Genomic DNA, 13,991 nt, shown 5'->3' with positions numbered 1-13,991 from the left:
CTAGTTTTTCTTTCAACCTTATTTCTATCAGTAAGCTGACCCAGAACCCTTCTTGCTGTTGCATTTTCCTTTCTCATTATTGTTTTCTTTAGGACTTACTGCATTGGAAGATAACTGGGTTGGGTAAGAGACATGGAGGACTATATACCTTGCAGTGCACTGATTCATTCACTTTACCACATTCTGTTTCAGAGATTTTATCCAAATTACCCTCTTTTCTTTGTAATAAAAGTGTCAATGTCTGTAATCTTGACTCTTCTCATTCTGTTGATACTTCAAATGCTGTTGTTAGACTGTGGCATTATAGATTGGGTCAACCATCTTCACAAAGACTAGCTTTGTTGAAACATATTGTACCTGATCTAACTTCTTGCAATAATAACAATTCCTTTGATTGTTTTGTCTGCCCTTTAGCTAAGCAACACAAATTGCCTTTTTCTAAGTCCACAAGTGTTTCTTTATCTTGTTTTGATTTGATCCATGTTGATATTTGGGGACCTTATTCTCTTCCTTCATTGAATGGCTCAAGATATTTTCTTACTTTGCTTGATAATCATAGTAGATGTACTTGGGTTTATTTAATGAAACTTAAATATGAAGCTTCATCCTTGATTCAAACTTTTTTTCAAATGATCCTTAACCAATTCAAGGTATCCATTAAGGTGATTAGGAGTGACAATGGTCCTAAGTTTGCTCTTTCTTCATTTTATGCTTCCAATGGTATCTTACATCAGCTGTCTTGTGTTGAAACACCACAACAAAATGCTGTTGTTGAAAGAAAACATTAGCATCTGTTGAATGTTGCTAGGGCCTTAAGATTTCATGTAAATTTACCTTTAAAATTCTGGGGGGATTGTGTTCTTATAGCCACATATCTTATCAATAGACTTCCTAGTCCTCTTCTAGTAATCTTACTCCTTATCAAAAACTTTTGGGTCATCCTCCATCATACCAGCATCTTAAATCCTTTGGTTGCCTATGTTATGCCTCTACTTTAACTAGGAACAGATCCAAGTTTGATCCTAGAGCAAAGGCATGCATCTTTCTTGGATATCCTTTTGGAACCAAAGGGTATAAGTTGTATGATTTGTCCAATAAAAATATTTTTTTTTCTAGAGATGTCATCTTCAAAGAATCTGTTTTTCCTTTTAAACATTGGCTGCCTAAATCTGTTCCTAGCTCTTCTTCCATTTCTCACAATATGTTTCCATCTCAACCTTCACTTCCAGAATCCATCCCTTTTATTTCTACTGAATTTTCTCTTCCTTTCAATCCTATTGACATTGCTGTACCTCCTGATGAATTTCCAGACCTTGTTCATCCTGACTTAGACACTTCTTCACCTGTTCCTATTGCTCCACCTGACCTCTCTAATCTTGCTGCTCCCTTCCTTGATTTACCTATTGTTAGAAGGTCCACTAGGTCTCATAAACCTCCCTCATATCTTCATGATTATCACTGCAATTTAGCTTCCACTACCATTCTTAATCACCACTGCAATTTGGTTTCAGCTTCACTGATACCTTCCCATGATTCCATTGACAGTCCAGGTATTCTCTATCCACTTTCCTCTACTCTCTCTTATTCAAAATTGTCTACTTCCCATAAAGCCTTTTCTGTTGCCTTGTCCATTGCCAAAGAACCCACTTCATATGCTGAAGCTTTACCTGATCCCTTGTGGCAAGCTACCATAAAGGCTGAAATTGATGCTCTTCAGGCTAATAAAACTTGGGTCATGACCAAATTGCCTCCTGGTAAGATGCCTATTGGGTGCAAGTGGGTATACAAAATTAAGCTTAAAGCTGATGGTTCCATAGAGAGGTACAAGGCTAGACTGGTTGCTAAAGACTTTACTCAAACTGAGGGAGTTGATTATTATGAAACCTTCTCTCCTGTGGTGAAGTTTGTAACAGTTAGAACTCTCTTGGCTGTGGCTATTGTGTATGGTTGGCATTTGTCTCAGTTAGATGTAAATAATGCCTTTTTGCATGGGGAGTTGAATAAGGAGGTGTATATGGTTCCGCCTCCTAGAATTGGCAAGATTTGGCAGCAAGGGAGAGGTGTGCAAACTCACTAAGTCACTTTATGGCTTGAAGCAGGCAAGTAGGCAGTGGTTTGCCAAGCTCTCATCCACTCTCCTTGATCATGGTTTTCTCCAATCTAAGTCAGACTATTCTGTCTTCACTAAGGTCAGTAAGGGTTCAATTCTCATCTTGCTAGTCTATGTGGATGACATTCTAATAGCTAGCAACAATGTGGAGGCAGTCAATACTTTCAAGGTTTTTCTAGATGACAAGTTCAAGCTCAAAGATCTTGGTATATTGAAGTATTTCTTGGGCCTTGAGGTTGCAAGGACTGAAAAGGGCATCAGCTTGTGTCAAAGGAAATTCATTTTAGAACTACTTTCTGATACAGGTCTACTAGCAAGTAAGCCTGCTAATGTGCCCATGGATCAATCAGATAAGTTTAGAAGCTCAATGGGAGAAGATGTTCCAGATCCATCTTTATATAGAAGAATTATAGGCAAAATGCTTTATTTGACTCTGACCAGGCCGGATATCTGCTACTCAGTACATAAACTGAGTCAGTTTATGAGTTCTCCTAAAATTCCACATCTACAAGCAGCATATAAGGTACTTAAGTATCTTAAGAAGACACTAGGACATGGCTTATTTCTCTCAGCCAATTTTGAATTAAGACTAAAAGCCTATTGTGATGCTGACTGGGCAGCTTGTCCAGATACCAGAAGGTCAGTTTCAGGCTTCTGTGTCTTCCTAGGTGATTCCCTCATATACTAGAAATGCAAAAAGCAGCAAGTGGTGTCCAGATCATCCGCAGAATCAGAGTATCGAGCAATGGCTACTGTCACAAGTGAAGTTGTTTGGTTGTTGGCCTTGCTTAAAACCTTTGGTTTAGATCACAATTAGCCAGCCTCTCTGTACTGTGATAGCAAGGCAGCCTTGTACATTGCTGCAAATCCAGTATTCCATGAGCGCACAAAGCACATAGAGGTTGACTGCCATTTTATTCGAAGTAAGCTTCAAGATGGATTGATTAAGATGTTTCATGTTCCTACTAGACACCAGATTGCTGACTGCTTCACAAAGGCACTTGGATACAAACAGTTTTACTTCCTTTTATCCAAGATGAACATAATCAACATTTATGGTTCATCTTGAGGGGGAGTATTGAGTGGTTGTATAGATTGTATATATCTGTTACTAAATTGTACAGTGTTCGTATCTGTTACTTGTAGTTTTGTATATATAGAAGTAAACTACAATAGCATAGCAGTAGCATAGCATAATTGGTCATGAAACGGTTTTCGTTTATAGTGTATAGTTTAATGAGTTAGTTACAGGTTCATTACACGTGTACATTTTGTATTGGATAGTTAGTTGGATACTCTGTTCTCACTATACAAAGAACAGAGTATGATAAGCTGGTTCAATTGATTCATTTTTCACAAGTTTCGTGTTGTTCTATCTCTCTCTTAGTGTGTTTACATTTCTCCATTGATGAATCTCTCAGAGCTTGTATGAAATTCAATAGATTACATTAGGAATAGTAATCTTTATTACTGGGAATAAAAAACATTGTAATGGAATAACTATTATTATTCATAAGTTTGGTTGCTATATATGGAAAGCTTGTAAAAGATGATGTATAAGGAAACTTTATATTTTTGGAAATATATTAATTTTAAAACCTATTATATATACTAAGGAATAGCTATTACATCCATTTTAAAGAGGAATAGCTATTCTTCAATTTAAAGAATAGTCATTCCAATGTAATAACTAATTCATGTAATAAAGATACGACCAAATGACCAAATTGCTATTACACATGAATAACTATTCCATTATAGGAGTTATTACAGCATACCAAACGTACACTTAGTGTCCGTTTGGCAAATATTATTTTTGTTAACTTATTTTACTATTCAGCTTATTTTTGCTACTATTCATGGGTGCACTTTTTGGTACTATTCATCGGTCTCATTATACTTTTTTAACTAACTTTTACTTTTATTTATAGTACTTTCAATAAAAAGTTTTTAGTTTTAGTAAAATAAGCGGATCTCAAATGAGCCCTTAGTCTATTAGGATGTTATTTTTCATTTGAGTCCAACTGAACTTTCTATTGCAAAGATCCTTGTAAGATTCAGATCGTTTTTGGCAAGTGGGGTTGTAAAATTGAAGAATCGTAGGATCCAGATCGGAATTTTGTCAACCATTTGCATCTACATGATATGATAAGATTGTGACCATATATATATAGTTTTTTTTATTCCCTGATAACATAACTGGAAGGAGAATTTAAACCCGAACATATTTATTAAAAATATTGGTAGGTGTCAGTTAAAATATATCATTCTTTGCTATATATAATTAGAGAGAGAGAAGTTGATTAAAATTGATTTAAAAAAGCCATAAGGAAAAAATTTTCTTGTGAAAAGCAACACGATGACTCGTGGAATGACTAGTAATAAGTTGGCATGTTTTTTAGGACCATATGTTCAACTTAAATTGACACTATTATCTCGCCATTTTTGTGTGTAGGTTTTCTTTATAAGAAAATGTGATGTAATAGGATTGATGAATTATGCACATTAGGGTGGTAATTCATGTTCGCGTGTTGGATTCGTGTCGTGTCAACTCATAAGTATTCAACTAGATAGGTCAATAATAACTTGATATGTTTATTAAACGGGTCAATATTTCTCAATCCTAACACAATTCATTTATTAAACGGGTCAGTCGTGTCAACCTGTTTATTAGATTTTATCAAAATGAAAAATATATATATATATTTATGAAAAAACAAGCACATAAATATTTTTAATATAAAATTCAAAACTAATGAGTAACTGTATCACAAATAATCATCCAAAATAAAAGAATATCTCAATATCACAAATAATCAATCACAATATGTCAAAGAAAATAAACCACACCAACTAATAAGTTTGTAGACTTAAGGTTTAAAGGGTATATTGGTAAAATGTCATTTAATTAAACAAGTCAAATGGGTTCCATATGTTGAACACTAATCCAACCAATTTATTAACCAAGTTAGTTGTGTCAACCCGATAATGACACGAACCCATTAAGTCTAAACCCATAACCTATTAATTTCGTATCATATCATGTCGGGCTTGTGGGTCGTACTCAATTTTGCCACCCCTAATGTACATAGTTTTGCACACATAGCATTCTCCAACATCTCACCAACCTAATTTGATTTTCACAAACGACCATTTCAAATAACTTCATATAGAAGGAACACTTTAATTTTCCAGGTAGACTTGGGTATGAACTACAGCAAGTTGGTTAGTTTATAATATATTATACTTGATTAGGGTGTAATAAATAAATAAATAATTTAAAAAGTACAGCAAGGAGAGAATAAAAGAATAATAGCGAATTTTCAGCCAAAAAAAAAAATTGTTGGGGAGGCTGTAACTGTTGTCGTGGTTGGGGGTCCTATTGAGGCGAAGGTACAAAGGTGGTCTATTATCTATATCGCCTCAATAAGTTTCAAATAAATTTAAAGATGAAAAGTGAAAACTATGAATTTTTTTTTTTTTTTTTTAAATGATGAAAAACTCATATCTTTATTAAGTAAAAGATAAATTCATTACATTATGAGTAATAGCTAACTCAACTTAGTCATGTATTTGAAGCTAGTATATTGTTTATGATAATAGTAAACGAACAAGAATAACAAAAATGAAATGAGGGATTAATCCAAATAATAATAATAATAATAATAGATTTATGTTTGAGAGCTCTTTTTTATATTTATTTATTTTTAGAAATATAATGACTTTGATGACCATATAGTAAAGAAGGATATAAATAATAACTATTTAACCGCAATAATGGTCATGTAAGTGACATGCTATTCATCTTAGGTGTGCATTTGGGTTAGAATGAAAAATGAAAATTATTGTACTATTTCAACTAACTTTTACCAATATCTACAGTACTTTCAGTAATAATTTTTTAGTTTTAACAAAATATGCAACATCCAAAGATTCCAAACACATCCTAACTCAAAAGTTTGACATTAAGATCAGGGATGGATCCAAGGGAGCCTGGACCCTCTGGACTATTGAAAAAAGAATATTATTGGTTATATATATATATATATATATATTTTTTTTTTTCTAGAGTTGGGCCTCTCTCTCTTCAAAAACCTTAGGCCTCCACCTTTCCAATTAGTCTAACCCAACTTATACCTAACCAATCCAAAAATTTAACAAAAACAAAAATTTAAAAAAAAAATTAAAAATTTTAATCAAACCAATATTAGAGTACTAGCATCAAATATTCTAAATGCTAAATATTTAGCATTTATAACACTAAATACCAAAAACACTATTATACCAAAGGTTCTAAATGCTATATTAAAGTAGCAAAAGTAAGTTTTGGTTTGTATTTTTTTTTTTTTTTTGCAACAACTGATGCTCTTAAGGAACATTATTATATTTTGTTTTTTGTGGTAAATGATTGTATCTTTTTTGGTAGATGATTGCATCTTAATGTATTAAGAAATAATGATTTTTTGTATTTATCATGGTTAATAGTTTGTTAAGATTATATGGATGCCTATTTGAGTTTTTTTTTTTTTTTTTCATATACTTTTGTACCCCTAGCTTGAAATCTTGCGTGCCCTTTACCCAAGAAAAAAAATTCAAATTTTGACTGTTACGAGGAACATTAAAAAAAAAAATTAATTATAAGCAAATAAATAATCATACCCCATGATTTCAATCAATCTATAAACTAAATACTAAATAATAATAAAAATACCAAATATTAGTATTAGAAATTTAAATAAGCCAAACACCAAAAATTATTTAGAGAATTTGAAGAAAGTAAATCTTCAAGCACAAAACACATAGCGTCCTAAAATGAGAATAAAATTTACCTTATTCTAAACCACCAATGAAATTAATTTTTTTATTTTTACCATATCCTAAACCACTAATGAAAATAATTTTTTATTTTTACCATATCCTAAATCACTAATGAAGCAATAAGCATACTAACAAGAACACCGAATGAAACAGTTGTAGAATAGGTTCCAGAGTGTGACAATGGAGATGGGGCTGGAACTCCACCTCCAGTACTGCTTGAGAATGTTGGGGATGGAGTCTTGGAACTTGGTGTCACTGGAGTACTCTTTGCTGATGCTTTTGGAGCTGGTGATGATGGTTTTGAAGGAGTCATTGGAGGTTTAACAGGAACATCATATTCATTAATAATTTTGCATAAACTAATGAACTTGATAATTGTTAGAGATATATATTAGACATATTAGCCCAATGTAATAGGCCCAAGCCCATTCCTGCTTATACTAGTAGTCTAGGGTTTAGTCGTCTATATATACTCATGTTAGGGTTCATTGTAACACAGGAAGTTATTGTACTACACTCTTATACATAATAAAGATGTAGCCCTTAAGGGATTCCTCCGTGGATGTAGGCCGCAAGGCTGAACCACGTAACCCTCGTGTTCTCAGTGTTCCTATTCTATGCTTCCCCTTTCCGCATCCATTCTAGCATACACAATATGGTATAACACATCGCGTTGCTAATATTTAACATGGTATCAGAGCAAAAGTCCGTTCTTGGCATCAAACAAAACATCTCTAGCAAGCAAAGAAGATTCTCACATGCATACCACCATCTGAAGTCACACATGCTTCTCTGCTGGATCTAGACTCCACGGCATCTCGCAGCCACCGTGGCGCAGTGCTGTGTCCAAGATCCACAAACTCAAGCAAACCCGTGACATCAATATCAGATCTGTGCACATCAAGCCTTCGCCTGATGAAACCAACAAGACATACGTGCTCCACGGCATATCGCGGCCAAAACCCAGAAACCCGACCTCCAACGGCAGCCGCACGCGCCACCACGCGCGACCAATGGCTCCTGGAACTCTCACACGCGCCGCCGAAGATTCTCGATTCACAGCTCGGATCTCAGTCACACGCGCCGCCAAGCCGGCCTTGTCGTCCTCCGATCCACTTGGCCTGAGAATCTGGTAATCATACGAGCTCTCACGCGCCTCCACGCGCCGCAGTAGCCACCGAAAAATCTCTCACGCGCCGCCAAGATTCTTGACTTCTAGATCGTCTTCTGGGCTCACGCGCCGCCCTGTCGGCCTCCTCGTCCGCCGATCTACGAAACCTGAAATTACGGGCCTCAACCGAGATTACACGCGCCTCCACGCGCCACCCAAGTTTCTGGCTTCTCTTCCACGCGCCGGCAACGATGTCACGCGCCTTCCACTCGCCGGAAAACTACTGCTGATGTCATCAGATGACGTCATCAATCCACGTCAGCAGCCACGCAAGCACATCCACGTCAGCCCTAGTCCACGTCAGCGACACGTCATCAGCCACGTCAGCAGTGTCGTCTCGTCAGCACCACGACCCGGACCGACCCGACCCGGACCACCCGGATCTGACCCGTGAGCACTTTGACTGTTGACTTTTTGTGTTGACTTTGACTTTTGACTTTTTGCGTTGACTTTTGACCAAAAGTCAAAATTTCCAAAAGGGCCTATCTTGCTCAGTTTTTCGCGTAGATTCCGATTTTGGCCTCCGTTTCTTCATTTGAAGCTCCGAAATTAGTCAATTGACACATTCTTCATTATGGTTTCTTCAAAGGCATTCTTCAAGGCATCTCCAAGTGATCTTCTCATGATTATCCAAACTCAAGTCTTCATCGAGCTTCCGCCTTGAGTTTGAGGGAGGGTGTTAGAGATATATATTAGACATATTAGCCCAATGTAATAGGCCCAAGCCCATTCCTGCTTATACTAGTAGTCTAGGGTTTAGTCGTCTATATATACTCATGTTAGGGTTCATTGTAACACAGGAAGTTATTGTACTACACTCTTATACATAATAAAGATGTAGCCCTTAAGGGATTCCTCCGTGGATGTAGGCCGCAAGGCTGAACCACGTAACCCTCGTGTTCTCAGTGTTCCTATTCTATGCTTCCCCTTTCCGCATCCATTCTAGCATACACAATATGGTATAACACATCGCGTTGCTAATATTTAACAATAATGACAATTTAATATCAAATATGAAAATAATATTATTATAATTTAAGAATTTGAAAACACTGCTTCAAAACTAGTAAAATTTTTATTTATTTTAATTTCATTCTTCAAAAGAGAGTTAATTACACACAATCAAAACAGTATAGGCACAATGCATTCCCAAAGAGAGAGGGATTGACGAGCTAATTTTTGTAAACCAAATACAATTTTCGTTATTATTATTTTTATTTTTCTCTAAAAGTTAATTAATAAAATATTACTAACTTTCACTGTTGATTTATTCCTTTATTTGAAAATCAATTGCAGTTCATATCTTTTTATTAAAAAAAAAAATGCCTTGAATGATATTAAGGAAACTGCATTTTTCTAACAATACCAAAAAAAATCTCAAAAAATTAATTTTTATAACCAAAAAAAAAAGACGTGAGCATCACTATTAAGCTCTTAATGTCCTAGGCAAGGAAACTGCATGCAAAAAATATAAAACCCCACAACTCATTAACACATTAAATAAGTAGAAATTTGCAAATGTTAGTATGCAAAACAAGATAAAGATCAAATCATTTACCATCACGACAAACTTCAGGCATCATCATGACCCTTGTAACATTCAAATTAATATCATAGGAAGGAGCGATCTTTGTGGCTTCTATAATACACGAAGCATCGGTATTCATTGTTAATTCAAACGCAGTGCAACAATCAGGGCCTGGCTTTGTCACCTCACTTTCATCACTTAGATAAGACATGCAATCTACCAAATCCCATATTAAATCTGAGCAACCCCCATAAGGTGACTCTGAGGGTGAGTATGTGGGTGACTCTGAGGGTGAAAGATCAGAACTAGCTATTAGAAATGATGTAAACAAAAAGCAAGTGAAGATAAAAACTCTCTTCATCTTTTGTGATTAGGAGTGGAGCAAGATGTGAGAGTTTTGTCAGATCAGCTTGCTTTCATTTTTCCAGTTTTAAATAAAGATCTGTTTTAAATTTAAGATAGGGTTTACCTAAAATGAAGGAATATTTTGATTTTTAGTTGTAATCTTTTCTAGATATTGTTTCCTACCAAACTTAAAAATACTTCATGTGTCGTCTGATTAGAAATCAAATGATATCTTTTTAAACCTAAAACAGATAATAAATGGTTGTCAACCCATTCTGTTAACTGATATTATCTCCACTCCTCTCTCTCTCTCTCAAATAAAAAAAAATAAAATAAAAATCTCATTTTTCACTCAAAATAAAAATTGTACTAACTTGATTTTTCAAAATACAATTTAAAATGCATGATAGTGTAAGATACATTTAGTTACAAAAATGTTACATAGAAAATTAAAATGTTGCATCTCCTCCTATCAAAATATATATATATATATATATATATATATATGTTGCATGTCTTCCTCGATAAGAGAAGAGAACAGTTAGAAAATAATTCAAACGGTTGAAGCACTAGTGTGGAGTGCCACTAAGGAGGCATAAAATCCATCCTTGATATTAATCAAAGTTTCATGCTTCCCTTTCTCCACTATTACACCATTTTTAACAACTGCTATTAGATCAGCATTCTTGATTGTGGATAATCGATGAGCCACAACTATTGTAGTCCGGTTAACCATGACTTGGTCTAATGCATCTTGAACAATTTTCTCAGACTCGGCATCTAGTGCACTAGTAGCTTCATCTAATATTAATATTTTTGGACTTTTAACTATGGCACGTGCAATGGCAACACGTTGCTTTTGCCCACCAGATAATTGGACTCCTCGTTCACCTACCATGGTATCATAACCCTGCATTTTGCAATTTTGAAAACTTGTGAGACAAGGATTAAAGCACATGTGCAAGTTAATGCTATCCACCATAAGTGTCTTAATAGAGGGACTTGGTTTGTGAATGAAAATGAGATGGGTTTTGAAAAATGATTTGTATTGCTCAAACCTGTTGTAAGCTACTAATGAATTTGTGGGCATTGGCCAACTCTGATGCAGATATAATTTCTGCCTCAGTTGCATCTCCTTCCTTTCCATATGCAATGTTGGCACGGATAGTGTCATTGAACAAAATTGGTTCTTGGCTCACAAGCCCCATTTGCTGCCTCAACCATTTGAGTTGAAACTTTTGAATTTCAATACCATCCAGTGTTACATGGCCTGAATCAGGATCATAAAATCTTTGTAAAAGTGAGACCACTGTTGATTTTCCACAACCACTTTCTCCGACAAGGGCAACCGTCTGAAAGATGTTTAGAACAATAACTTGATCAGTACGTTTTAAATGAAATGCTCCTTGCGAAAAGGAAATGGAAGTTTAGATACAATCCTATAATTAAACTTTACCTTGCCAGAATGAATTTTTAAGTTGAGGTCTCGGAAAATATGAATATCTGGTCTAGAAGGATACTTAAAGCTTATATGAAGAAGCTCAATTTCGCCCTTTACATCATCCAATTTTATGCCAGACTCCTCACTTGGGTCTATCTTTGACTTCAGATCTAATATTGCAAATATGGAAGTGGCGGCGTTCTTGGCTTTGCTAGAATCAGGAGCAAAGGAGCTTGTTTGAGAAATTCCAATTGCTGCCATGGTTAAGGCCAAAAAAACCTGTAGAGCATACATACAAAATTTCAAAGTTAATTTTGTATGAGTAAATTTCACCATTCTCTAGAAGTTGTCAAATTTCTTCTAAAAAACTTTGAAAAACATGCGAAGAATATTTACCCGGAAAACGTCTGAGAATGTTGTTTTGCCAGCCTCAACAAGTCGAGCTCCAGCATAGAAACTAGTTGCGTAGACAGAAAACAATAAGAAGAAAGATAACCCAAATCCTATTCCACTAATCAGTCCTTGCCGTATCCCAGTCTTCATCGGACCTTCACATTTTCTTTTGTATAATTCCATCACATTCTCTTCAGCACAAAAAGAAGCAACAGTTCTTATACTTCCAACAGCATCATTTGCAACCTGGCTCGCTTCCTCATACATCATCTGTAAAAATTAAAATTTACATCTTGATAAATTCTTTTTAACACAAATACTAAAATTTACTTGTAAAGAATTCTACAACATTATCATTCTTGGATATAATTTCTACTTTTTTCAAGTCTGTCCTTGAAGAATGTTTAGCATGGTGCAATCAAACATAGTAACATAGAAAAGGCATTAATTTTAAAGCATACCTTTGCATCTGCACTAAATCCTTTCATGAACTTCACTTGAATAAATCCATTAACTCCAATTAGAGGAATCAATAACAGGATAATAAAAGCCAACTGCCAGCAAGCAACAAAGGCAATGACCAACCCAGCAACCGCTGAAGCCATATTTTCTACCATCTGACCAAGTGCATCCCCTACTAAAGCACGCACTGATGCTGCATCGGCTGAGAGCCTTGCACCAATTGCACCACTTGAATTATCAGGATCATCAAACCAACTAACCTCCATGTTAACCACCTTCTCAAAGCACATTACTCTAATACGTCCGATTAATTTACACCCAGCCACAGCAAAGAAGTATGATCGTGCTGGACTCATCAGAAATGATGCCAGACCAAGGAGCATAAACATTATTGCCCAAAATTTTGAATCCTTTTTTAGTCCATTAGGTTCAAAAAATATCTTGATAGCGCTGGAAATTAGGAATCCTAAAATTGGAAGTATTACGCCATTGAGGATTGCAGCTACAGCTCCAATTATAAGCACTGGAATCTCAGGCTTGTTAAGGTAGGCAACGCGGCTGAGTGGAACATTTGGAAGTTCTTCTGTAGGTACTGAAGGGGATTCTGTTTCTGCCCGTGCAATGTCTGGTACATTAACTCCTGTAGGTAAACCAAATGATACAGAGAATGAGTGGCGGCTACTGTTTCCCACTCCAGATGATCCTCGACTTATGGATCGTTGGATTGACATTCTTTGAGTTGAGTGTCTGAATGATTCCACAGTAATTTCCGGATTGTTTCGATCATCTAATGCTTGTTCTGATCCTTTGTTTACTTCTTGCAAGCGTATAAGCTGAGAGTATGCTCCCTCAGGATCCTTGAGTAGTTCTGAGTGCGCGCCTGATCAAGTGACATTAACATTACTCAGTATAAGTCAACCATCTTCTTGCACATCAGTATGTGAAATCTGGGATCCAATAATTACTTGTAACGAAGACTAGTTTAAGATTCCAAAATTGATTAGGAAAAAATAAAGCATGATAGTATAAGAAAGCAAGTCCTTTTCATTCTGTTTCTCAAAAAAAAAGAAAAAAATAGTCCTTTTCATTTTATTTTTTTTCAATTATGCAACTTCTATAATCATTTGTGAATTTCGAAAAATTGATGTTTGATGACAATATCCAGGACATACACCAATTCCCATAATACAGATTGATGAGGGCTTCTACATATATCCTCATTCCAATTAAAGAAAATTCACACTTGGGAGATTGTGATATGTTTTGGTCATGATAACAAATTATTACCAAGTACTTACTATAAACCAGGGTTCGATGCACACTTTGATACTGGTTCCACATGAGAATAAATTTTAAAAAAGAAATCAATGGCTATAGTTATTAGGTACCTTTTTCAACCATCTTTCCTCTATGAATGACGGCAATCATATCAGCATTCCTTACTGTGCTCAAACGATGGGCAACAATGACTGTTGTCCTGTTGACCATAATCCTGTCCAATGCCTCTTGCACTATCCTTTCAGACTCTGCATCAAGTGCACTTGTAGCTTCATCAAGAAGTAGTATTCGTGGGTCTTTCAGAATTGCTCTTGCAATGGCAATCCTCTGTTTCTGTCCACCAGACATCTGTGTTCCGTGCTCACCAACCATGGTATCTAGCCCCTGGAAATGAAATTCAAATTATTGAAGTAAATCAACAAGTTTTCTGATAATGAATATGAAC

The 13,991-nt window shown here is 35.6% G+C and overlaps 1 protein-coding gene across 2 annotated transcripts in view; it reads right to left on the bottom strand.

Annotated features, from left to right (window-relative positions):
* Positions 1 to 10,500: 10,500 nt before the first annotated feature.
* LOC115971753 (ABC transporter B family member 11-like) overlaps positions 10,501 to 13,991 on the bottom strand; it is a 50,403-nt gene continuing 46,912 nt past the window's right edge. For both annotated transcript variants that reach the window (XM_031091780.1, XM_031091781.1), the window contains 6 exons: positions 13,657 to 13,930; positions 12,268 to 13,148; positions 11,810 to 12,076; positions 11,429 to 11,692; positions 11,031 to 11,324; positions 10,501 to 10,882 (listed from right to left, as the gene is read on the bottom strand). In XM_031091780.1, coding sequence (XP_030947640.1) covers positions 10,526 to 10,882; positions 11,031 to 11,324; positions 11,429 to 11,692; positions 11,810 to 12,076; positions 12,268 to 13,148; positions 13,657 to 13,930 — 2,337 coding nt within the window. In that variant the 3' untranslated portion in view covers positions 10,501 to 10,525. The remainder of the gene's footprint in view (positions 10,883 to 11,030; positions 11,325 to 11,428; positions 11,693 to 11,809; positions 12,077 to 12,267; positions 13,149 to 13,656; positions 13,931 to 13,991) is intronic.

Source organism: Quercus lobata, chromosome 12 (genome assembly GCF_001633185.2).
Source record: "Quercus lobata isolate SW786 chromosome 12, ValleyOak3.0 Primary Assembly, whole genome shotgun sequence".
NCBI classification, from domain to species: domain Eukaryota; kingdom Viridiplantae; phylum Streptophyta; class Magnoliopsida; order Fagales; family Fagaceae; genus Quercus; species Quercus lobata.
Note: the sequence above shows the minus strand (reverse complement) of the source record. Positions and strands in the feature narration are given on the sequence as shown.